The following is a 26,989-nucleotide window of genomic DNA, read 5'->3' on the forward strand; positions in this document are numbered from 1 at the left end:
CTGAACAACGACAAGCCTTTGAACAAATCAAGCAGGAAATAGTCCATGCAGTAGCCCTTGGGCCAGTTCGAACAGGACCAGATGTAAAGAATGTGCTCTACACTGCAGCCGGGGAGAACGGCCCCACCTGGAGCCTCTGGCAGAAAGAACCTGGGGAAACTCGAGGTCGGCCTCTGGGGTTTTGGAGTCGGGGATACAGAGGATCTGAGGCCCGCTATACTCCAACTGAAAAGGAGATATTGGCAGCATATGAAGGAGTTCGATCTGCTTCGGAGGTGGTCGGTACTGAAGCGCAGCTCCTCCTAGCACCCCGATTACCGGTACTAGGCTGGATGTTCAAGGGAAGGGTCCCCTCTACGCATCATGCAACTGATGCTACATGGAGCAAGTGGGTTGCACTGATTACTCAGCGGGCTCGAATAGGAAACCCCAGTCGCCCAGGAATATTGGAAGTGATCATGGACTGGCCAGAAGGCAAATACTTTGGGATATCATCAGAGGAGGAGGTGGGTCGTGCTGAAGAAGCCCCACTGTACAACCAGTTGCCAGAGAATGAAAAGAAATATGCCCTGTTCACTGATGGGTCCTGTCGTATTGTGGGGAAGCATCGGAGATGGAAGGCTGCTGTATGGAGTCCTACGCGACGAGTTGCAGAAGCTGCTGAGGGAGAAGGTGAATCGAGTCAGTTTGCAGAAGTGAAAGCCATTCAGCTGGCTTTAGACATTGCTGAACGAGAAAAATGGCCAGTTCTCTATCTCTACACCGATTCATGGATGGTAGCAAATGCCCTGTGGGGATGGTTACAGCAATGGAAGCAAAACAACTGGCAGCGTAGGGGCAAACCTATCTGGGCTGCTGCATTGTGGCAAGATATTGCTGCTCGGGTAGAGAACCTGGCTGTGAAAGTACGCCACGTAGATGCTCATGTGCCCAAGAATCGGGCTACTGAAGAACATCAAAACAACCAGCAGGTGGATCAGGCTGCTAAGATTGAAGTAGCTCAGGTGGACCTGGATTGGCAGCATAAAGGTGAATTATTTATAGCCCGATGGGCCCATGACACCTCAGGCCATCAAGGTAGAGATGCAACATACAGATGGGCTCGTGATCGAGGGGTGGACTTGACCATGGACGCTATAGCACAGGTTATTCATGACTGTGAAACATGTGCTGCAATCAAGCAAGCCAAACGGTCAAAGCCTCTTTGGTATGGAGGACGATGGCTGAAATATAAATATGGAGAGGCCTGGCAGATTGATTACATCACACTCCCTCAAACTCGCAATGGCAAGCGCCACGTACTTACAATGGTGGAAGCAACCACCGGATGGCTGGAAACATATCCTGTGCCTCATGCTACCGCCCGGAACACCATCCTGGGCCTTGAAAAGCAAGTCCTATGGCGACATGGCACCCCAGAAAGAATAGAATCAGACAATGGGACTCACTTCCGAAACAACCTTATAGACACTTGGGCCAAAGAACATGGTATTGAATGGGTGTATCACATCCCCTATCATGCACCAGCCTCCGGGAAAGTTGAACGATACAATGGCCTGTTAAAGACTACCTTGAAAGCAATGGGCGCTGGGACGTTCAAAAACTGGGATACGCATTTGGCAAAGGCCACCTGGTTAGTCAATACTAGGGGATCTACCAACCGAGCTGGACCTGCCCAATCAAACCTGTTACGTACTGTAGATGGGGATAAAGTTCCTGTAGTGCATGTAAAAAATATGCTGGGTAAAACAGTCTGGGCTACTCCTGCCTCAGGAAAAGGCAAACCTATTCGTGGAATTGTTTTCGCTCAGGGACCTGGATATACTTGGTGGGTGATGCAAAAGAACGGAGAGGTCCGGTGTGTACCTCAAGGAGATTTAATACTGGGTGAGAATAGCCCATGAACTGAATTGCACCATGTTAAATAGTATATTATACTGTATGTTATCACTACCATGATTACTATAGGTGACTAATTAGAATGTATGGAAAAGAGTGTAACCTGAGCATGACATAAATGGTATGGAATAAGGGGTGGATAGATGTCCTGGTTTCAGTTAGCACAGAATTAATTTTCTTCCTAGTAGCTGGTGGAATGCTGTGTTTTGGCTTAGAATGAGAAGAGTGCTGATAACACCCCGATGCTTTAATTGTTGCAGAGCAGTGCTTATACTAAGCCAAGGACATCTCAGCCTTTGCTCTGTCTTGCCAACGGGCAGGCTGGGGGGTGCAGTAAGAGCTGGGAGGGGACAGACCCAGGACAGGTGACCCAAACTAGCCAAAGGGGTATTCCATACCATCTGACGTCATGCTAAACAATATATAGGGGTGGCTAGCCGGGGGGAGGGGGCCGGACTGCTCGGGGTTAGGCTGGGCATCGGTCAGCGGGTGGTGAGCAATTGCATTGTGCATCACTTGTTTGTACATACTATTATTACTTTCGTATTATCACCATTGTATCATCATTATTATTATTGTTATTATTATTTTTGTTATTTTTTTTTCCTGTCTTATTAAACTGTCTTTATCTCAACTCACGGGCTTCACTTTCCATTTCTCTCCCCCGTCCCAGAGAGGGAGGGGGGAGGGTGAGCGAACGGCTGCGTGGTGTTTAGCTGCCGGTCGGGTTAAACCACGACAACAGATCAGAGGGAATGACTGTAAATCCTGCGTTTAAATCCAGGATTATATTTCCTTTTACCCCAAACAGCAGTTCCAACATAGGTGGCACCAGCTGCAAGAGATCTCTTCTAATTCAGGTTATGAAAAGTGGCTGGTGGAATAGCTGGCTACAAACCTCTGTGTAGCTCTTGTATAGTTGGGCAATTGAATAATTTCCAGTCTTTTCTCCTGAAGCCAACAGGCAAGCTCAAAAAGGAAGCAAGAGATGGTTAGAAACAGTCCTTCCATTTCTTTAAAATCTCCTTCTAACATTCAGATTCAAAATGGACACATTTACAACATCTTGGTTTCTACTATGGGTTTCACCTCAGGCGTCTGGTCGCTAAGTAGGTGGTCATCTCCATACTTCGTGACCATTAGGATGATGCACATGTGTGGTTATCTCCTGCCTCTTGACATAGAATGAATTTGGGCTGTTATCTCTGAGGTCCCTTCTGCGAATCCTGAATTTTGCTGCCCCATTTGGATATCTCTTTTCCATTTCACCCTCTATACAGAACAGTGATTTCCCTTTGGTAACTCCTGATGTGCTCATTTACTAATCTTTGTTGCAGTAGAAGTGGCACAACGAATTTTGGAGATTAAAAGACCGGATTTCAGAATAATGTAAATCCAGGCAGGCTTGCTGAGGGAATGAAGCTACACTGTACATACCTGCTGAGTGTCTTCAATAATAAAAATAATAGGGCCTGAGTTTTGCTTCTTTCCCTTCTCATAAATAATCTGTGATGAATGTTATTGCAAATGTAAGATTAATCATCCTTGATTGTATCTTGTGTCTGTCCATCTATGAAGTGTACATCATAATTTTCACTATTGTTCTTATGAGAAATCAAAGCTCAGTAAGACCCACTCAGACCTTTTAAAAAGCATGACTTCTGCTAAGAAGTGCTGGTCTACTTCTACTAATAATTTCTATTAATTTATTTTGTTCTCTCTCTCTCTCTTTTTTTTTTTTTTTTCTTTTTCTTTTAATAGAGCTGTTTTATAAGACTTTAAATGGTACTATGTCTCTTGAAGCAAATATGGAAATACATCTCGCAAGGAGGCTGATACTAACTGAGGGCAAGTTAACATCAGCACCAGATCCCACGTACTGTATAATCACATTTGTATTGTCTTAAAAGAAAAAGGAGGACTGAGATCTATGGGGAGTTGTTTTAGTTAATATTCTGTCAGTGTTTCCACTCCTCCTTCTGGGGTTCCAAACTTAGGCTGTTAAAATTGCTTCATGATGACAGCATGTAAGTGCTCAGCTCTACAACAAAGTTGTTGTCACTGGGCCAAATCCTAAGGTCTTTTCTTGCTGCTAACTCCTGCTGACTTCAGTGAGAATGATTCCTGAGTAAAGGCTTGGGGTTTGGCTGGACTATAATTTTGTTTGTTTTGAAACGAAACATTTTTTTTATAAACTATTTTACACTGTGCATTAAAAGCAAAGGATTTCTGCATGCAGCATGAATAACCACCTGGCCACATGTGGGATCCTGTTATCTGAATGACTTTTTTCATCCTTTCTCAATTCTCCCCTCTTTTTTAAACCCTATTACTGCTTCTCTACAACCAAATGTAGATAAATCCAGGGGACACCTATGCCTCCTGCTTCTTTTGTCTTTCCTAGACATTTGTTTCAAATTTGTACCAGATGTGACTTAATTCTGTCCACACTTCTTGTTTAACTACTATGGCTTTATTCTGACATGATGTTACCTCATTTTCTGATCAAAGAAACAACAGAACTACATTGCAAGAATTTGTGTGCTTTGTGGCCTATTAGTTTAAAAACCAAACAAACAAAAAGATGCCTTATTTGATACACAGGTTGGCTTTTGGCTTATTTGACCCCACTGGTTTCTGCTCCCTGTTTCTTGCTGTCAATTCAGAAATAGAGATTCAGATCCAGATTGTACAGCTTTTTCCCATCTTTTGATTTCAAACTCTTCTCAGTGGAAAGATCGTGTAGGAACTTATACCTTAACAAAATATTAGCAATGTTTGCTGACTCACTTCCAGTTTTCTTGTTCACAGTCCCCTTCATGTGCTTATTTTTACAACTTGGTTGCAAATTTTCTGCCTTCCATCTGCTTTGTTTCTCTCCTAAAGAGTGACACTGTTCCACCATATAAAAGCTGCTTCTTGCAGCTTCTATTGAGGCCAGGATGTGTGGTCACTTTGGCAATGCCATTCTGACACCCAACAGGACCCACGCTGTCCTGGTGCAGAGCCACATCACTGCCCTGGCACCACTCTGACCAGCACCCATGGTTTTGTGGGGAGTGTCACAGCACTATTTGAGCAAAGCCACTTAATTCCTCTGGGGTTCTCCTAGCTCCATCTGGGGGCCCACTGAGTTTCTTGCATCTCATATTTCTGGTTCTAAAGTCCTATAACAGCTACCAGATAGAAGACAAATGCTGTGTCAATTAAAATCTTTTCCCACCTTGGCAACATCTTCCTGGTTTGCTCTGCAAGTTTGTACTCACCTAATAAATGAAGCATATTCAAACTTCATATTTCTGGTGTTGAGAGAGAAAAGTTGTTGGTATTGACATAAGATGCCAACACATTTAACAGGAGTTGCTTAAACAATTGGAAAGCAAGGGAACTTGACCCAGTAAAACACTGTGAAGCCATCTGACAGAAATAATGGAATACTTAAGTGGGAGCAGCATGTGGCATGAGGTTGCATGAGGGATTCAGGCAGGCAAGGGAACAGTGGAACAGAAGAAAGATAAGGCAAGGAAAGTCAAGGCAGGACAGAAATCATTTTGAAGAATATGAACATGAACCCTTTGTAAAACTGGATATTTCCATAAAGTATCTCACTTCGTCTAGTCTACTGTCAGAATAGCTGAAATTCTTGGTATCAGCAGATTGACACTGATTTATAAGGAGTGTAGCATATTTCCACAGAAATCAGAGTATGGACCAACTGACCACTGTTGAACTGAAAAACAAGCACGTTGCTAATTTCTGAGATTTATGTTTTCTCCTATTGACTGATTTCATATATACATATGTAATCAGTGGTGACTGTGCTGGAGGGATGATAACTCAAGGAAAGGAGATATTTTTTTCTGGACTTCAGCAGCTGGTAGTAAAGATGAAATGATGTTACCTCAATTGCTACTTCAGGAACATTGTATTTATTGCAGTGTATTCCCTACAGTGTCAGAAAAATTAGGTTGGTTTTCTCATCTTGTTTAAAAAAGGTCTGACTTTTTCTTGTCTTGACTGAGAGGTTACTTCTTGTGGCCATCATCTAGTCACAACTGAATTCTCCTCAGAGGCAGATCAGGCTGTTAAAATTTTTGTTTTAGGCATGGCTGTCATTTTTTTTTAATCTTTGTGAAATACTTTTAATTTATCTACACTTAAGCAGGTCTACTACTGTTGCTGGCATTCATCCTATCTTTGATAATATCCAGGGAATCATTTATTGAGAGCATTTTTCTTAGATGCCAGGTAGGAATGTCTTAAAAAAAAAGTACTGTTGAAGGGCGGCATAGGAATCCAAGGATGTATGTAGGAACCTACATCACTAGAGAGGCAGGAGCTCAAAAGCCCTTCACTGGCAGCAACGTTGAAAAGGGATCATCCTTAGTTACATTGCTCTTCACCTGCCTACCCAGAGAGGAGACTAGGACAGACTAAGACAAAGAAAGACTAAGAGGGTTTCATATCTATCGGATCAGGAATGTTTTCTATTACCTCATTGTGTGGGTTCTAATTTTATGTAGTTTCCTGCAAACACATACAAAACCCCATGATTACATTAAAAGATAAATAAATAGGCATTCACATGTAGGGAACAGACAGTATAATGCCACACAACACAAGGAAACTAAAATGCAACTTAGAATATTTATTTGTGAATAAAGCAAGCACAGCCTGTATATAGATGCAAAAGAAGGTGCAAACTGTAAGGTTTGTTTTTTTTCCAAGAGTACTTACAACATGAGTGCCAGTATCCACACAATGTTTATAAAAAAATCCCTCCTCCTAACAGAAGAACCTCTATTCATTTTCTTAACAGGCATCTTTAAACTTAGCTAAGCTTGGAAACTTGGAAGTTTTGCCTGTAAAGACTTATCTTGCATTGGCTTATTGTACTGGAGAGCTTGATCCATGATTAAAGCATGTGGGTGAGAATAGGAACAGAGAGAGAGAGAAGCACTGAAAGGCAAAGAGTGAGCAAACAAGCTAGCAAAAAGGAAGTTAAGGGTTCATCTGCATCTTTTGGATGGCAATGAGAATGAAGTCCATTTGTCATTACAACTATCTAGAGAAGATAGATCTAACTGCTGTGCATCTGCCAAAGACTTCTCTGTGCCCATACTTCATACTTCATGAAACTGGTACACCATTCATCTTGTAGCTACAGTTTAATAGTGGTACTTCACATCTTGAAGCCTGGGTAGGCTCACATTTTTCTCTCTTTTTGTCATAGGTACATAACTTTCCATTATAGGTCTGGCTGGAAAACAGCAATTCCACTTAGCAAAAGTTTTCAAAGTTTGAATGATTTTGTTCCACGTTGACATAAAAAAGAACAGCAACGTTTCAAAACATCTTTGAGTACTATCAGCAGAACAGTAAACTTCCAGGAGAGGAAGTGACCTATCAGTTTTTGTCTGCAAGGTTTAAGACCTTGCTCTGATAGACTCAAAGTGGTGTTCACCTTAGTTAAATTCAAGTTCTTAATCCAGCTGTAGCTGTCTACTATGGCCAATGGAAAGTGATTTCCTCTCAAAGAGGCTAATTCAGAGAACATAAGGCAAGCTTTTGCTCTAAATCACCTTTGATGAAGCAATTTCAGTCTGTGTCTGTTACACAGAGAGACTGAACTTAACAGCCTAAAGTTGGTCTCTAATTACAGGTGGGACTGTATCACTTAACACATATTTCTTCTCCCTTTTTGACTAAAAATTTAACCTGTAAAGAGGGAAGGCTTCCTGAATATGCTTTACACAGTCAAGGAATATGAATACTTTCATAAAAGCACAGGTTTTGACCTTAAAAAAAGAGCACTTGACAAGCACGTATTTGATCGTAATGTTCATTACTAAAAATGTTTGGCATACTATTACAAGTCAGGTTATGTTTATTTGTAAATAATTCCTTAATGAGATAATTTGAATTGAAAGAGGATGTGTGAACAAAAGTGAGAAACAAGCTCCATGCACTTATGAACAATATATGCTAAGTACTAAGTAATTTTAAAATAAAAAATTGTATATACTGGGTCCTTGAGTTGATTGACACCAGTTGAAAAAGTAACGGTAGGTGCCCTTTAAAAATCCATATGGATCTGAAGGTCTTAACAACTGGACCCTCAATTTAACAGCACAGAAATCAGTGGCACTCTTCCAAGTTTGCCCTGATGAATTTTGTGTACTGCATTTTGTTTACATGTGAGGATCGGCTCCGGGGCAGACGTGTTCTGTAGCAGAGCGGGGAATCGAGGAGGGCAGGGCTTTTTTTTTTAGCATCTAGGCCACTCGAAGCAGCTGCAGGAGCCGCCATAACTCGGCAGCCCGCTCGAGGGAGGCTGACAAGGCGTGGGCGAAACCAGCAGCGCCCCCTACAAAGGCAACCCCTAGGGAGCGACCAGGACGGGCAAACAGGGAGTGATGCGGCAGTTTCTGCAGGCAGGGAGTGCCTAGGCAGGGCAGAGCGTCCCTCCGCATTCATAAGAACAACTCATCTACCAGCTGTATACCTATAGCTAAACCGCCATGGTTTCCCCTAGGCAGACAGCTCTTTTTAGAAAGTCTGTGGCCACCCAGACTGAGTGCCCGCTCAAAAATGTGGCAGTTCACGTCTCTGGATGCACAGAGTGCCTGAGCCTGTTGCTGCCATCTGAGGGTGGCAGAGACACCATGTGTGTGAGGTGTGAGCAGGTGGATGGCCTGGTCAGCCTGGTGGCAGAGCTCAAGGTGGAGGTGGAGAGGTTGAGGGCCATCACGGACTGTGAGCAGGAGATAAACTGGTGGAGCAACTCCCTGCAAGGCCTGAAGGAAAGGACCAGGGTGAGACACCCCAAACAGTGATGGACCCCCTGCCCTGTCCCTGTCGAGCAGAGGGAGAGGACCTAGGAAATGAGAAGGAATGGAAGCAGGTCCCTGCTCGGCATAACGGGCAATGCCCATTCCTACCAGCCCTGCCTCCCCAGATGCCTTTATACAACAGGTTTGAGGTCCTGGAGCTTCAGAGACTGGTGGGTGAGGATGAGGTGAAAAGTCTACCCAGGAGGATGCCTAGGGTGAGGAAGTTGACTACACGCCTCAAAACTGTCTCCACTAAAAAGGACAGAAGAAGGGTGATCGTTGTAGCTGACCCCCTTCTCAGGCGAACAGAGGGCCCTATTTGTCGACTTGACCCTACCCATAGGGCAGTCTGCTGCCTCCCTGGGGCCAGGGTCAGGGACATTGCCAGAAACATTCCTAACCTGATTCGCCCCTCTCATTACTATCCTCTATTGATAGTCCAGACTGAAAGTGATGATACTGAAGAGAAAAACCTGAAGGCTATCAAATGGGACTTTAGGGGACTGGGACAATTAGTAGATGGAGCAAGAGTACAGGTCATGTTTTCCTCCATCCCTACTGTGGCAGGGAGGGGTGCACAGAGGATCCAGAAAGCCCACCTGATAAGCAGGTGGCTCAGAGGCTGGTGCCAACATAGGAATTTATTTGTTTATTTATTTTCACCATGGGGTGCTTTACTCAGCACCCGGCCTGCTAACTGCAGATGAGATGGGTCCGACCTGTCTTGAAGGGGAAAACAGACACCAGTCCAGGAGCTGGCAGGGCTCTCATTGAGAGGGCTTTAAACTAGGTGAGAAGGCAGATGGGGCTGAAACAAGGCTTGTTAGAGCTGTACCAGGGGTAACAATGGCAAGGCTGGGAGAGAAGGCAATGGCCCAACTGAAGTGCATCTACACTAATGCACGCAGCATGGGCAACAAACAGGAGGAACTGGAAGCCATCGTGTGGCAGGCAGGCTATGACTTGGTTGCCATCACAGAAATGTGGTGGGACCACTCTCATGACTGGAGTGCTGTAATGTCTGGCTATAGGCTCTTCAGAAGGGACAGGCAGCATGGAAGGGGTGGTGGTGTGGCTCTCTATATCAGAGAAAATTTTGATGTCATGGAACTTGAGGCTGGGAATGATAAGGTTGAATCCCTATGGGTTAGGATCAGCAGGAAGGCCAACACGGCAAGCATCCTGGTGGGGGTCTGTTATAGACCGCCGAACCAGGATGAGGAGACGGATGAGGAATTCTACAGGCAGCTGGCAGAAGTTGTGAAATCACCTGCATTTGTTCTCGTGGGGGACTTCAACTTCCCTGACATATCCTGGAAGCACAACACAGCCCAGAGAAAGCAGTCTAGGAGATTTCTGGAGAGTGTGGAAGATAGCTTCCTGACACAGCTGGTTAGTGAGCCTAGCAGGGGAGGTGCCCTGCTGGACCTTCTGTTCACAGACAGAGAAGGACTGGTGGGAGCTGTCTTGGGCAGAGTGACCATGAAATGGTAGAGTTCTCTATTTTTGGCGAAGTCAGTAGCGGGATCAGTAAAACTGCTGTCTTGGACTTCCAGAGGGCAGACTTTGAGCTGTTTAGGACACTGGTTCGCAGAGTCCCCTGGGAGGCAGTTCTGAAGGGCAGAGGAGTCCAGGAAGGTTGGACACTCTTCAAGAAGGAAATGTTAATGGCTCAGCAGCAGTCTGTCCCCATGTGCCCAAAGACACATGGGCAAGGAAGAAGACTAGCCTGGCTGAACAGAGTTGTGGCTAGAGCTTAGGAGAAAAAAAGAGGGTTTATGAGAACCCTCTTTTTTGGAAAAGAGGGTGGGCCACTCAGAAGGATTATAAGGATATTGTAAGGATGTGTAGGGACAAAATTAGAAAGGCCAAAGCTCATCTGGAGCTCAATCTGACTACTGCTGTTAAAGACAACAGAAAATGTTTTTATAAATACATTAAAACAAAAAGAACAATTAAGGAGAATCTCCATCCTTTACTGGATGCAGGGGGAAACAGTGACGAGAGATGTGGAAAAGGCTGAGATGCTGAATGCCTTCTTTGCTTCAGTCGTTAGCAGCAAGATCAGTTGTTCTCTGGATACCCAGTACCCTGAGCTGGTGGAAGGGTATGGGGAGCAGAATGTGGCCCTCATTATCTACGACAAAATGTTTAGTGACCTGTTGCAGTACTTGGATGTACACAAGTCAATGGGGCCAGATGGGATCCACCCAAGGGTACTGAGAGAACTGGCGGAAGAGCTGGCCAAGCTGCTTTCTATCATTTATCAGCAGTCCCGGCGATGGGGGGAGGTCCCAGTTGACTGGCGGCTAGCAAAAGTGACGCCCATCTACAAGAAGGGCTGAAAGGTAGGCCCGGGAAACTATAGGCCTGTCAGTTTCATCTCAGTACCAGGTAAGTTCATGGAGCAGATTATCTTGAGTGCCATCATGCAGCACTTACAGGGCAACCAGGTGATCAGGCCCAGTCAGCATGGATTTATGAAAGGCAGGTCCTGCTTGACGAACCTGATCTCCTTCCATGACAAAGTGACGAGCTTAGTGGATGAGGGAAAGGCTGTGGATGTGGTCTACCTTGACTTCAGTGAGGCTTTTGACACCATTTCCCACAACATTCTCCTCAAGAAACTGACTGCTCGTGGCTTGGACTGGCATCGTATGCTTCATTGGGTTAGAAACTGTCTGGGTAGCCGGGCCCAAAGAGTCACGGTGAATAGTTAAATCCAGTTGGAGGCCAGTCACTAGTGGAGTCCCCCAGGTCTCAGTACTAGGGCCAGTTCTCTTTAATATCTTTATTGATGATCTGGATGAGGGGATGGAGTGCACCCTCAGTAAGTTTGCAGATGACACCAAGTTAGGTGCGTGTGTCGATCTGCTCAAGGGTAGGAAGGCTCTGCAGGAGGATCTGGATAGGCTGGACCGATGGGCTGAGGCCAACTGCATGAAGTTCAACAAGGCCAAGTGCTGGGTCCTGCACCTGGGGCACAACAACCCCAAGCAGAGCTACAGGCTGGGAGATGAGTTGTTAGAAAGCTGCCTGGCAGAGAAGGACCTGGGAGTATTGGTTGATAGTCAGCTGAATATGAGGCAGCAGTGTGCTCAGGTGGCGAAGAAGGCCAACAGCATCTTGGCTTGTATAAGAACCAGTGTGGCTAGCAGGTCTAGGGAAGTGATTGTTGCCCTGTACTTGGCTCTGGTGAGGCTGCACCTCAAGTACTGTATTCAGTTTTGGGCCCCTCGCTAGAAGAAGGACATTGAGGTGCTCGAGTAAGCCAAGAGAAGGGCAGCGAAGCTGGTGAGGGGTCTGGAGAACAAGTCTTATGAGGAGCAGCTGAGGGAGCTGTGATTGCTCAGCCTGGAGAAGAGGAGGCTCAGGGGTGACCTTACCACACTCTATAGGTATTTTAAAGGAGGCTGTAGTGAAGTGGGGATTAGTCTATTCTTCCACGTGCCTGTTGACAGGATGAAGGGGAATGGGCTAGAGTTGCACCAGGGGGGTTAGATTGGATATTAGGAAGAACTTCTTTACTGAAAGGGTTGTTAGGCATTGGAATGGGCTGCCCAGGGAAGTGGTTGAGTCACCATCCCTGGAGGTCTTTAAAACATGTTTGAAAGATGTAGAGCTTAGTGATATGGTTTAGTGGTTCAATGAAGGACTTGTTAGTGTTAGGTCAGAGGTTGGACTAGGTGATCTTGGACGTCTCTTCCAACCTAGATCATTCTGTGACTGAGGTGCCCAGTCCAAGGTATTGCTCAACCTGTGTATACACAGGAGCAAGTGTGGTGGGGATAGTATTGTCAGTTTCCCTGTTCAATCCTAAGATATTTTGGTTTTCAGAATAATTACCCCACTGTTTAAACTGGCAGGAGAAACACTAGCAAACCAATAGGGAATAGTACACCTATATGTGTGGTATGTGAGGAAGTGACTTTTGTACGCATCAGGTCAGAAATCTGACTTTTGGCCTACAAAAGCTGGTGCTTCCCTTCACTATGCATGAATAATTTTTGTAAAAATCAAATGAAGTTAAATATGGGGGTAGCAGAAATTTGAGTTCAGCTCTAAAACCATATTTAACAGCATTTACTACAGAAACCTGTCAGGTTGAATTTTCTCGCTCACCTGAGCTATGCCTCTGTAGCCTATATTCCTTTGTCTTACTCTGAAAAACAAGCTAAGAAAAAAAAAATCCTAAATACTGATTTTAATAGTTTTGTGAATACCAGTTTCTAGTATTTTGCTCCTTTCTGAATCAAATCTAATCATCCGTTACTGTAGGTCAGGTGCATTTTGCTTTTCTATTCAGAACACTAGACTGCTAAAATGATCTTTATTAATAAAGCAGTGCATGTGTGGCATTTTAATAAAGCTTTTAAATAGCACTCAGAAATGGAGCATATTATGTCTCAAGAAAAGAAAGGCATTGAAGTTGTCACTGTTACTCACCTAAAGGACTCTTGCAATTCTGTGTTGAACTTGCAGCCTCCTGCTGCTGGGAAACACCCCACTCTAATACTTATTAATGCTGGGGTAGTTTTAACAGCTTCATAACTGCAGCCCTTAAACTGTAACACTTATATGTGAAAATGCTTAGTAAACTACTCTCAACAGCTGAAAACAGGTGACCTAAGAAATGCATTGGACAATGAGGAAACTTCTGTGACTGCCTAGCACATTCTTGTGAGTACAGACATGCAACACATTTTTTAAAGAAATAAGAAGATATGCAAACCATTTAACATATTTAACTGGTGATGTCAAAGACTTAAGAAGTCTGCTTTTCAGACTTCCATTGTAGATATGTTTTGCAAGTTTCCCTATCAAGAAGCATGTATGGTATCAGCTGGTCTGTCTAACCAAGGGAGTTTCTTGGAGAAGGATCACATGCCAAAGGAAAACAAGATCAAGTTATTTCAGTCATTCACACATAGAGTTATCATTTTCACAGCTGGTCATCTTTACTAATGAACATACAATGTTTGCTTAAGCTTAAGTTAGAATATAGATACTCGCTTGGAAAAGGCAGTGCATTTAACATTGATTGGCCATTTGCCTATGCAGTTATGCAGAGCTGAATACAGTCAAGAATATTCGACTCGTGCATTCACTACTAAAAGATTAGTCTTCTGCCTGACAAACATGGGGAAAAATTATCAAATATGAGTCTGATACAATCTTCTACCCATCATGAGTATACATCAATGGCTCAGGTAGGCAAAAGGAAAAATACTTGTCATGGAAGGACATATAAACAACAGTTTGGAATCAGGTTGTAATGATATACTTCCGTTTAAATTAAATAAACTGTAAGGAAAAAATGAACCTCTAAACAATGTTTGGTAGTTCAGGAAGATAGCCTTTGATGTGCTACATTTCCTTGAAGAAATTCAAAGCCTTCACCACTTTCAACTCCGTAGGGATTTATTTTACACCACATAACACTCTGGAATGTGACACAGAAGGATACAAGCTAGAATATGTCTGAATTAACGTCCACCAAAAGATGTATGAAGGTCTTAGCAGTGGACTGGAAAGCAGCATAGCAATGTAAGCAGTCACTGCATCTCTGCTAATGAGTGCTGGCTGTCAGCAAGTACTAAGAGCTGATGAACACACACGGCCATGGGTGGTGCAATAGCTTTGGCCTTTGCTAGCCATGAGGTATCAGGTTAGAGATGTGCTTTGTTGGTAAAGAAGACTGAACAGAAACTGTCAGATATTGGATGCACTTATAAGAGGTGTAGAATTTCATCAAAGCAAATATGTTAATACTATCTGGAACATGAAATGAAAGGAAATAAAAATATTCTGTGCATGTGTGTTCCTGGCAAACTACATGAAAATAGTTACCTCAAAAAGGAAATTAGGAAAATACACAGCCCACAAAAAATGGTGGAGAGGGGAGCAAGAGAAAGAAAAAGAGAAAAAAGAAAACTGCAAACAAATACATTATGCAAATAAAATCAGATCTTTCAAGCTGAGTTGCTTAGGTTTAAGCATGTTAATTGACAAGAAAAGATGAGAGTCCCTGCAAAAGGCATTTAAGGAAATGTCAAAGGATTGATGCAAGCTGAGGAAAGGTAAAGAAATAGGCTGAGGTACAGTAAAGATGGGATAAAAGGTAGGCTCAGAACTTAATGAACACTTCATCTCACTTTCTTCCCAGAACAATGATCCTGGGGCAAAAAAATAAGAATAATAGGAAAGAGTTTGCAGAAATAGATGGTACGACAGCCTGTTTCAAGAAAGGGGAAAAGAGATCCCAGCAAATTATTTGTAGGTCTGACTTTAGCATTGCTCAATGAATATAGAAAAAACAAACAAACAAAAAAAACCCTAAAACCTTGTAGACTGGTTGTCTTGGATAAGATGAAAAATATTCCAGGCAAAGACAATGTGCTAGGTTGAGGTAGATTCTGTCTATTCAGATTTTATTATTTTTTCAGCATGCTAGCAAATAGGAATCTATTAGCTAAGCTTTAAAAGATGGGAAATAGTGGAGATATTGTAAGATAGAAAGGAAAGTCAGTTCAGCGGAAGATTGCAACTGCTGAAAGCAGTACTAACTCGAAGGAAGGTCATTAGTGGAGTTCTTCAAAGAACAACACTGGCCATCTTAGGGCCAGTCTTGCTCTCTGTATTTTCATTACTGAATTTGATGCAAAGTTTAGATAAGTTAGCTTCCCAACCTGGTACGCCCCTCTGATTATTATCCTCTTTTGATAGTCCAGGCGGGCAGTGATGACATTGAAGAGAGAAGCCTGAAGGCTATCAAACAAGACTTTAGGGGTCTGGGTCAGTTAGTGGATGGAGCGGGAGTGCAGGTGGTGTTTTCATCCATCCCTACAGTGGCAGGGAGGGGTACAGAGAGGACACGGAAAGCCCACCTGTTAAACACGTGGCTCCGGGGCTGGTGCCAACGCAGAAATCTTGGGTTTTTCGATCATGGGGCACTTTACTCAGCACCTGGCCTGATGGCCGCAGACGGGTCCCTATCTTTTAGGGGAAAACGGATCCTGGGCCAGGAGCTGGCAGGGCTCATTGAGAGGGCTTTAAACTAGGTAGGAAGGGGGATGGGGCTGAAGCGAGGATTGTTGGGGCTGTGCCAGGGGGAACAATGGCAAGGCCGGAGGATAAGGCAATGGCCCAGCTGAAGTGCATCTACACCAATGCACGCAGCATGGGTAACAAACAGGAGGAGCTGGAAGCCATCGTGCAGCAGGCAAGCTACGACTTGGTTGCCATCACGGAGACGTGGTGGGACCAGTCTCATGACTGGAGTACTGCAATGCCTGGCTATAAGCTCTTCAGAAGGGACAGGCAGCACAGAAGGGGTGGTGGTGTGGCTCTCTATATTAGAGAGTCTTTCGAGGTTGTAGAACTCGAGGCTGGAAATGACAAGGTCGAGTCCCTTTGGGTTAGGATCGGCAGGGACAACAAGGCTAGTGTCCTGGTTGGGGTCTGCTATAGACCGCTGAACCAGGATGAGGAGATGGATGAGGAATTCTACAGGCAGCTGGCAGAAGTTGCGAAATCTTCAGCGCTTGTTCTCGTGGGGGACTTCAACTTCCCTGACATATCCTGGAAGCACAACACAGCCCTGAGAAAGCAGTCTAGGAGGTTTCTGGAGAGCGTGGAAGATAGCTTCCTATCGCAGCTGGTTAGTGAACCTACCAGGGGTGGTGGCCCGCTAGACCTTCCCTTCACAAACAGAGAAGGACTGGTGGAGGATGTGATTGTTGGGAGCTGTCTTGGGCAGAGTGACCACGAAATGGTGGAGTTCACTATTCTTGGCGAGGCCAGGAAGGGACCAGTAAAACCACTGTATTGGACTTTCGGAGGGCTGACTTTGAGCTGCTCGGGACACTAGTTCGTGGAGTCCCTTGGGAGGCGATTCTGAAGGGTAGAGGGGTCCAGGAAGGCTGGGCGTTCTTCAAGAGGGAAATCTTAATGGCGCAGGAACGGTCTGTCCCCACGTGCCCAAAGACGAGCGGGCGGGGAAGAAGACCAGCCTGGCTCAACAGAGAACTGTGGCTTGATCTTAGGAGAAAAAAGAGGGTTTATAATCTTTGGAAAAGTGGGCAGGCCACTAGGGAGGACTTTAAGGATGTAGCGAGGCTGTGCAGGGACAAAATTAGGAAGGCCAAAGCTCATCTGGAGCTCAATCTGGCTACTGCCGTTAAAGATAACAAAAAATGTTTCTATAAATACATCAACAAAAAAAGGAGGACTAAGGAGAATCTCCATCCTTTACTGGATGCGGGGGGAAACTTAGTTACAAGAGATGAGGAAAAGGCGGAGGTGCTCAATGCCTTCTTTGCCTCAGTCTTTAGCGGCAATACCGGTCGTTCTCTGGATACTCAGTACCCTGAGCTGGTGGAAGGGGATGGGGAGCAGGATGTGGCCCTCACTATCCATGAAGAACTGGTTGGTGACCTGCTACGGCACTTGGATGTGCACAAGTCGATGGGGCCGGATGGGATCCACCCAAGGGTACTGAGAGAACTGGTGGAAGAGCTGGCCAAGCCACTGTCCATCATTTATCAGCAGTCCTGGCGATCGGGGGAGGTCCCAGTTGACTGGCGGCTAGCAAAAGTGACGCCCATCTACAAGAAGGGCTGGAGGGCAGACCCGGGAAACTACAGGCCTGTCAGTTTGACCTCAGTGCCAGGGAAGCTCATGGAGCAGATCCTCCTGAGAGTCATCACGCAGCACTTGCAGGGCAAGCAGGCGATCAGGCCCAGTCAGCATGGATTTATGAAAGGCAGATCCTGCTTGACGAACCTGATCTTCTTCTATGACAAATTGACGCGCTGGGTGGACGAGGGAAAGGCTGTAGATGTGGTCTACCTTGACTTCAGCAAGGCTTTTGACACCGTCTCCCACAGCATTCTCCTCAAGAAACTGGCTGCTCTTGGCTTGGACTGGCACACGCTTCGTTGGGTTAGAAACTGGCTGGATAGCCGGGCCCAAAGAGTTGTGGTGAATGGAGTCAAGTCCAGTTGGAGGCCAGTCACTAGTGGCGTCCCCCAGGGCTCGGTGCTGGGTCCGGTCCTCTTTAATATCTTCATCGATGATCTGGACGAGGGCATCGAGTGCACCCTCAGTAAGTTTGCAGATTACACCAAGTTAGGTGCGTGTGTCGATCTGCTCAAGGGTAGGAAAGCTCTGCAGGAGGATCTGGATAGGCTGGACCGATGGGCTGAGGTCAACTGCATGAAGTTCAACAGGGCCAAGTGCCAGGTCCTGCACCTGGGGCGCAATAACCCCAAGCAGAGCTACAGGCTGGGAGATGAGTTGTTAGAAAGCTGCCTGGCAGAGAAGGACCTGGGAGTATTGGTTGATAGTCAGCTGAATATGAGGCAGCAGTGTGCTCAGGTGGCGAAGAAGGCCAACGGCATCCTGGCTTGTATCAGGAACAGTGTGACCAGCAGGGCTAGGGAGGTGATCGTCCCCCTGTAGTCAGCTCTGGTGAGGCCGCACCTCGAGTACTGTGTTCAGTTTTGGGCCCCTTGCTACAAGAACGACATCGAGGTGCTTGAGCGGGTCCAGAGAAGGGCGACGAAGCTGGTGAGGGGCCTGGAGAACAAGTCCTATGAGGAGCGGCTGAGGGAGCTGGGTTTGTTCAGCCTGGAGAAAAGGAGGCTCAGGGGTGACCTTATCGCTCTCTATAGGTACCTCAAGGGAGGCTGTAGCGAGGTGGGGGTTGGTCTGTTCTCCCACGTGCCTGTTGACAGGACGAGGGGGAATGGGCTTAAGTTGCACCAGGGGAGTTTTAGGTTAGATGTTAGGAAGAACTTCTTTACTGAAAGGGTTGTTAGGCATTGGAATGGGCTGCCCAGGGAAGTAGTGGAGTCACCATCCCTGGAAGTCTTCAAAAGACGTTTAGATGTAGAGCTTAGGGATATGGTTTAGTGGGGACTGTTAGCGTTAGGTCAGAGGTTGGATTCGATGATCTTGAGGTCTCTTCCAACCTAGAAAAATTCTGTGATTCTGTGAAGTTCATTTCCTTCTGACATGAGGCTGGAGGCATCGTCAAAACTGAGAAGGCCTGGGGCTTGAGGGTTGGAATCACAGAAATATTATGAAAGCTCAACAGTGCAAATGCAAGGCACCTGAGACCTGTTCCAAACCACTCCAGATGAGGATGGACAAATCTACACTATTCACTGGAAATTATAGAGGAGAAAATGAATGGTGACCTCGGGTTGACCAAAGAGTGATGAGGAGACATAAACAAGGTACAGGAAGGACCTAAAAGGCAACAGAAGCAGGGTTCCTGGGAAAGTTAGTGAAGTAGTAGTAGTATTGTACAAGGTCATATACAGAATACTGTGCACAAATTCAGTCACCCTTTTTCAAGAAAGATTATTCAAAAATTGAAACAGGTGCACAGATCTGCTACTAGAATGAGATGAAGAATGGAGAGTTAATGTTATATCAGCCTGCCTTCTTTTGTCTAGAAAATAAAAGGCTCAAAAGAGATACAAAAGTAATTGATGGAAGCACAGATTTTTTTTCCAATAAAGGAAAAAACTGTTTGAACTAAAGTAACATTATCAAAAATGGAAAGGTGTTGGAACAGTTTGTTCTGGATGCCATCTCCAAGCAATTGGAAGAGAAGAATGTTATGAGGAGTAGTCGGCATGGATTCACCAAGGGGAAGATGTGCTCGACCAACCTTGTTGCCTTATGATGCCATCATAATGGCATCACCAGCTGGGTAGATGGGTGGAGAGCAGTGGATGTCATCTACCTTGACTTTAGCAAGGCTTTCCATACTGCCTCCCATGACATCCTGATAGCAAAGCTGAGAAAGTGTGGGACAGATGAGTGGACAGCAAGGTGGGTTGAGAACTGGTTGACTGGCCGAGCTCAGAGGGTGGTGATCGGTGGCGCAGAGTCCGGCTGGAGACCTGTGACTAGCGGTGTTCCCCTGGGGTCAGTGCTGGGTCCAGTCTTGTTCAACATTTTCAACGACGACCTTGAGGGAATAGTGTCTGCCTTCAGCAAGTATGCTGATGACACAAAGCTGGGAGGAGTGGCTGGCATGCCAGAAGCCTGTGCTGCCATTCAGCAAGACCTGGGCAGGCTGGAAAGATGGGCAGGAAGAAACTAAATGAGGTTTAACAAGTGTAGAGTCCTGCATGTGGGAAGGAACAACCACATGTATCAGTACAGGCTGGGGGATGACCTACTGGAGAGGAGCTCTGAGGAGAAGGACCTGGGGGTCCTCATGGACAACAGGTTGACCATGAGCCAGCACTGTGCACTCATGGCCAAGAAAGACAAGGGATCCTGGTGTGCATTAAAAGGAGCGTGGCCAGCAGGTCAAGGGAGGCAATCCTCCCCCTCTACTCTGCCCTGGTCAGGCTTCACCTGGAGTACTGTGTCCAGTTCTGGGCTCCCCAGTACAAAAAAGATGGGGATCTCCTGGAAAGAGTCCAGCGGAGGGCCACAAAGATGATACGGGGCCTGGAGCAGCTTCCCTAGGCTGAGAGACCTGGGTGTGTTCAGCCTGGAGAAAAGAATACTGAGAGGGGATCTCATCAATGTGTATAAATACTTGAGGTGTGGGAGACAGAGGGATTTGGCCAACCTCTCTTCAGTGGTTTGTGGGGACAGGACAAGGGGTAATGGCCACAAGACAGAGCACAGAAAGTTCCTCACCAACATGCGAAAGAACTTCTTCACAGTGAGGGTGACGGAGCACTGGAACAGGCTGCCCAGGGAGTCTCCTTCTCTGGAGATATTCAAGGCCCGTCTGGACACCTACCTGGGCAGCCTGCTCTAAGGAACTTGTTTGGCAGGGGGGTTGGACCCGATGATCTTTCGAGGTCCCTTCCAACCCCTTCAATTCTGTGGTTCTGTGAAAAATACAATGCTACACAAGCTGGACAGAAATTAAATTAAACTGGAGTTAGAAGGAAGAGGAGAGCAGAGGGCATCTCATAGCCATTGAGATGTCTCAACACCTCATCCATCGTGTCTCAACACCTCATCCAGGTGTTGAGACAGCCTTTCAAAAGAAGTGGCAGTAAATTCTGAATTCAATAGCATTACTTTCTGAAAAAGAGTACAGGGTACAGGGTAACAGGCTGTGATAGTAGGGCTGGACTGTCTTCCAGCTTTGAAGACAACTTGTTTTGTTTCAGTGAAAATTTGCACTTCTTAGTAAATCTTTTTTTTTTTTTTTTTTTAACCACTTCAGAGTTAAGTCAAGTCATCTTTAGTTGTTGAAAGATATTAGACACTTTCTTCATTTTGGCAAAGTAGAAAGTGTGGATGGAAGAGAGTGAAATGACATTTCTGTTTTGCCTTAGATACCTCAATGAGCCTAAGAAATGATCTGACATATATATATCAAAGCAAAAGCAATACCAGAGTGTTTTAATCAGGGAAAGATTAAGAAAGAGAGAAAGGCCAAAATAAATGTAAATGTAAGAACTGCTCAAGAAATTATTGATAGGAACAGAGTATTACTTTCTTGCTCCTAAGGAAATCCTCCTGTACATAATCTGATCTAACACTTCATGAAAAAGTAACACATTAAAATAGTTAAGCTCATTGCTTTCCCTTCGTCTTACCTTCACAGTACATACTCACTGTTTTATGCAGAGGCATGTGGGTAAGATTAAGGAGAACCCTTTTTTTCTTATGCTTCCACAAGATTTTTTAAAGCTGTTTGGGGTTCCTTTGAAGACTGTAGCAGTAGTTTACATACTGAATATTAATCACTAGTATGGAGGGTGAAACACTAACTGTACACCGTACTCCCTGCCTTTTTAAAATATTCATTTATAAAATAAATATTCATTATCCATTATTCATAACCATCCATGGAGCCTCATAAAGTATTAACTATTTAAGTAGGGAAGATCTCTGTGTAACTGCATAGCACAAATCCTACATGATTTAAATCTCACAGAATCCTATTAAAATCCAAAGAGTTTCAAGTTGTTTATGTTAGTTCAGTATCTAATATTAACACCTGGTTTTGAAAATTTACATAAGCAATACTGCTCCACTAGACCAGTAGGACAGGACAAAGTAAGTTCAACCTTTTTGACTGATTTGGGTATATAAATAACTTATGTCTACATCTTGAACTTCAGCACTGTATGGTTTACTTGGTTCACTGCTTTTCAAAAACTTCCATTTTATGTATTATATATCTTGTTAGAAAGTACAGTTGTGCTACATCTCCTGAATTGTCTTTCCTGAATTTGAAGATAGCCTGCATTTCCCTGAATAGTGTCTGCTGAATAGACCATGTACGGAAGTGTCAGACTGATGAATTCATTTATTTTGTGAAACGTATAGTCCAAATGCCATATTTAATTGGAGTGTTTTTTTTTTTTCTTTTTCTTTTTTCTTTTTTCTTTTTCATTTTTCAGCTATTCAACTTACTTAACAGACCCAAGTGTAAGCAATTTGTCAGGACAATGAAATCATGGTGTGGAGCTTTCACACCAAAGATGTATTACTGCAGCACATCACAATTGCAGCTGAAGCTTATAAAAAGTAGATGGAAATGGACAAAGCTGTGAAAGAATATTTGGCCTTCACAGATATCCACTGCTGTCTACAAGTAAGTAACTTCTACATGACAGAATGCTTCCAATAGCAAGGATCATGGCTTGATAACCTTTCTGGGGTGCATGAAAGAACTGGACAGATGTTTTACATATTTTAAATGAAACACTAATAGTTTGAAGTCCAGTACTGACCAACCCTTCTGCTGCTAGCTTAAGCAGATGCTCAGGTACCCTTAAAATTTAAAAATGGAAAGGGCATTTTCTAAGATGTAGTCCATTGTCTATGAATACCCCCAGCCATTATTCACAATACAGCAAAAGTGCCTTGACTCACACCTAGAGAGAAATCAGCAGATGGTCTCTTTCCTCTTCTTTGAGAAATGCCAGCTAAATATAAAAAGGATAAAGCTAACAGAGTTGTGTGCCAACTATGCCAAAACATATAAAAATATTGCCAGGTGTATGAATCTTTTCTTTTGACTCATATGTCCCTATATTTTAGTTTTCTTTATTAAACTCCAAGGTACGTGTGCATGTAAGACACATGAGAAATATCTGATCACTGCCACTAGATTTCTGCCTCTATTGCTAACTTAGAGATTGTACCAGTGTGCAGTGTGTCTTTAATTGCTACCAACAAGAATAGATCTTTCCTTAGGATCCATTAGCTAATGACTTCCTCCCCTGCTAAGTTGTAATTCTACAAAATTGTTTGTCAAACTGGCCATTTGCCTTCTTGGAAGCCAGATGTGAAGGATCCAAACAGGTAGGAGACGTGACTACAAACACATGCATGTAATCGTATTAGCAATTATATGCATTTATATGGTAACCTCATAAAGTTATGTTCTTAATATATTTTAAGTATCCACTCAAGTCATACTTAGGTCTGAAGCAAATATTTTCCAGAGCCAATAAATTAATAAGTTAATTACTAGTTTTGTCGCATTCGTAACCATTCAAGCTCTAGGGTTTTTAGATCAGCAGCAATATATATAATTCTATAGGATGGCCCAGATACAGTGAGTTTACTAGCCTTTGGACATCTGTTTGAAGTTATATTAATAAGACAGTACACTGGAGGTGTTACGTGTAATGTAGCTGAGGACACACAATCCCAAAGACACATTCACAGAATACAACAATATATCTACTACACCACAAGGCAAACATATACTTCTAACGTGTAAATAGGGCCCGGGCAATGTGGTGTACTGAAAGTGCATTTGAATTTCCTCATTCTGAGCAGCTGCACTGAAATTCAGCTGTGAAGATGCTCATGACAAGGAGGACATGCACTGATCTTTCAGCTTTCATCATCTGAGTGTGCTCACCTGTAAATATACTCCTAATCCATAAGAAAAAGCAGTGGGAAGTTTCAGTGTTTATTAAAAGTGAGCTGCTTTCCTGTGGCAGATCTGTGTGACTAATCTTTGAGAGTCATTCCTCACAGTTTCAGCTACTTGTAACAACCTAAAGTTCTGCCTCTCAAACTCATGCTAGTCAGGAATTGCAATATCTCCACTGTATCATCTTTTGAGTACAGTCTGAAGTATGCTAGATAAAACCCTTTTACTGGACTTTGGTACTGTAAGTGACTATCTGATACCATGATCTACTTAAAAAAGACTGGAAGCCAGCTTTCCACATTAACTCAACATTAGTTTTTAAAATTGTCTTTCTGCTGAAATGTTTTCAAATGCATTTTGAAGGTTGGTATTATCCGTGTTGTTTCTGTTTCTATATTTGGAGTCATAATAGTGTTTTGCCACAGAAACAAGTTATTGTGGGGTAATTAGATACTGCACAAAATGTTCTGCAGTAACTGCAGAAGAGAAGAACTTGTTAACCTATGCAACAGAGAAACCTCAAGAAAGGTTAGGCCTCTGTGAATGACAGGATAGTTCCCTCAGCAGGGGACACCATGGGATAAAAACTTGTGCACAGGCTGTTGGCACACACCGATTTATACTTTTGTCAGAGTCTTTAGCTTCTGAAGTATATCAACTCCCTTTGTAAAAAATAATAATAAAAAATAATGTTTTTGTGAAATCATTGAGAATTTTTCCATCCTCCAGTTTACTAGGACCAAAAAAAAAAAAGAAAGCAATTCTCCTAATGATCTGAGGGCTCTCTTGACTCCATTTATCAAAATAATACAACACATTTTCTTATCTGTAGTTCTAAAATGTGAATACACAGTTTATATGTTTACTTAAAATATCTGTATGCAAGTAATGGTATCAACTACACAGCCACAGATTTTGCCTATTGCAGTATATCACTTGAAATGCTCACAAGACTGAGGAAACTGATGAGAATGTTTGATTATAAACCATTTAGTAGTCTATTTGCTCTCTTGCCAGATGTGCCTAACTTCTTTTGTCATCCTTAAGAGCATGTTCACATGCAGCAAGAAAGATCCCTACATGTAGCACTTCTCCCTCTGTAGATTTAGGATTCCTGCCTGTTCTTTCATTTTGGGCACAGTGCTCTGTCACCCGGTGGGAAAGTCCCTCATGTGAGCAGCATCTCGAGCTCCATATCCACTTGCTTGGCACTGAGTGAAGACTGTAGCTGGGAGCAGAAGGAGCACAGAGCCTTCCAGGCCCTGGGCACAGCCCTGCACATGCAGTGCAGTGAAGGCTCCTGTTATTTCTGGGACCTCCCTGGGGGGCTGAGCTTCCCACCAGACAAATAACAACTCAGAGTTCTAGGGAAGTGCTCTCTGCAAAAGATTTAGGTACCCATCAAATGATCCTTTTACAGCCTGGGATTGAAACCATAATCCATTTACTTTTCATTTCCCACTAACCAGGGAGACTGCAGCAGCGTATATGTAAATATGTATATGTAAATACCAGTAGTGCCAAGTGTGTATGGTGAACAGTGTGAATAGGTAATGCTATTGTTGCTGGGAGAGCTCTCTTCTTTTACAGAGGCTGTTTTGTATAGGGAATACCTTAGCTATCCTCCTTGGAGTACAGCATCTTAAAAAAATCCCAAAGCCCACGTCAGAACTCTTCACACAGAGACTCTTGCAACTCGTGCTCCGGAAACCTAGTTGTAACTGTGGAATAACCTTCCACAGCCTTCCTATATTAGAAGGCTGTGGATGTAGGAGCAGCCTTCCTACATTAGACCCAGGCAGCCAGTACCTTCAAACACGGGCCAACACAAACCTTCCCTGTCAGGCTGTTTTGCTCATACGGTGCTTCCTAAGGCTCTAATCAGCTGTAAGCTCTTAGTGACAAGGACCTCCCTATTCTTACATGTTTACCCAGCACACAGCATCACTGTGGAAGCCTACAGGAAGATCTAGCAGGTGCTATCATGGTATCAATCATAAGTAGGAAGCAGAGAATAAGTAAAAGTCCATTATCCAGAAAAGCCGCAGAGAACATTCATTATCTAGGATTCATACTTTTCTCCATTTACCCCTCTATCTTCCAAGTCACATACTGGCAGACAGAAAAACTTTTCACGTGCAAGTCAATTAAAAATTGAGGTCATGCCGTCTGAGCTGGATGTTGGTTTTCAGTAAGGTAAATTGAACCACATTTAGTGATCAATACATAAAAGGCTGGGGGAAAAAAATCATTTTCCAGGTAGTGTACATAATGACTCTTGTGCCAAAACTGCCTCTTATATCCCATTTCAACTGCTGGCTTGTTAAACAGTGAAAGTTCACCGATGGGTCTGCCAGAATAGATGAGGCAGGTGAAACATCCCAAGCCCCCAACAAAATTCTCCTCTCCACACCTGTGAGAAAATCAATCTTTCCAACTATGAACAAAACCCTTTAAGCGATCTGATGCTCAGTGTGAAAATAACTAAAATCATCTGTTGGCATCGATCCCTACCCTGAACCCCATTACTCCTCCCAGGTCATTTGAGTACTAAGGAGGTGAAAAATACAAACCAAATTCCGCAGACACAAACATCTCAAAAGGCAAATGTTTTTCCAGTTCAGAACCCTGAGCCTCCCAGGTGACAGGGAGAATTCAGAAGTCAGAAGTAGGAGTGTCAGAGCAGGCACCGCAATCAGAGGTGGCTCACAGCACTCTACTGCTGATCCTAGCAAAGAGCTGCAAATAAAAATCAAAGCAACACATCTCTTTTCAAAACAAGGGAAGAGTTAAAAAAAAAAAATAAAAAGGAAAAGAAAACATCTAATTCTTCAAGTACCTTTGATTCCTGGCTGGTGGTTGATGCTGGAGAGGGGGGCTGCTCTGTGCTCTCCACTTCCTTCTCTTTGTCCACGCTATCCACGCTGACTTCAGTCATGCTGCTCGGAGGAATCATTTTACCTCTAAAACACTGCGACTATCAGGAAAAAGGGCTACAGACCTTTCTTGCTTTTTTTTTTCATTTAATGTCCTCTTTCTTCTCTGCTCTTCTTGAGCAAATGGACTCCAACCACTCAGTTTCACTACATTTACAAGAGCAGAATTCTCTGGATTTTCTTTTTTCCCTTATCCTCCTCCTCCTTCCCCCCCCCTCCCCTTCTCTATGCAATTCTGCTGCGAGGGGAGCAAGTTATTGATGGCTCCATAGGGCAGTAGTGTGCCTGCTTCTCTCCTTTCCCCGATCCTCCTCTCCTCTGTGTGAAGCCTGGAGGTGTAGAGCAGAGTCGTGACTGTCAGCCCTGCGATCAGATGGGAGTGAGGCGAAGCAGAAAGCCCCAGCCATGCACATACACGGGGCACTGGAGGGAGG

At 44.1% G+C, this 26,989-nt stretch overlaps 1 protein-coding gene across 2 annotated transcripts in view; it reads right to left on the minus strand.

The window, feature by feature from the left end:
• STAC (SH3 and cysteine rich domain) overlaps nucleotides 1-26,674 on the minus strand; it is a 92,302-nt gene extending 65,628 nt beyond the window's left edge. For both annotated transcript variants that reach the window (XM_082753262.1, XM_082753261.1), the window contains exon 1: nucleotides 26,459-26,674. In XM_082753262.1, the coding sequence (XP_082609388.1) occupies nucleotides 26,459-26,575 (117 nt within the window). In that variant the 5' untranslated portion in view covers nucleotides 26,576-26,674. The remainder of the gene's footprint in view (nucleotides 1-26,458) is intronic.
• Between the last annotated feature and the right edge of the window lie 315 nt (nucleotides 26,675-26,989).

Source organism: Aythya marila (assembly GCF_965140915.1).
Source record: "Aythya marila genome assembly, chromosome: 2".
Classification (NCBI taxonomy): domain Eukaryota; kingdom Metazoa; phylum Chordata; class Aves; order Anseriformes; family Anatidae; genus Aythya; species Aythya marila.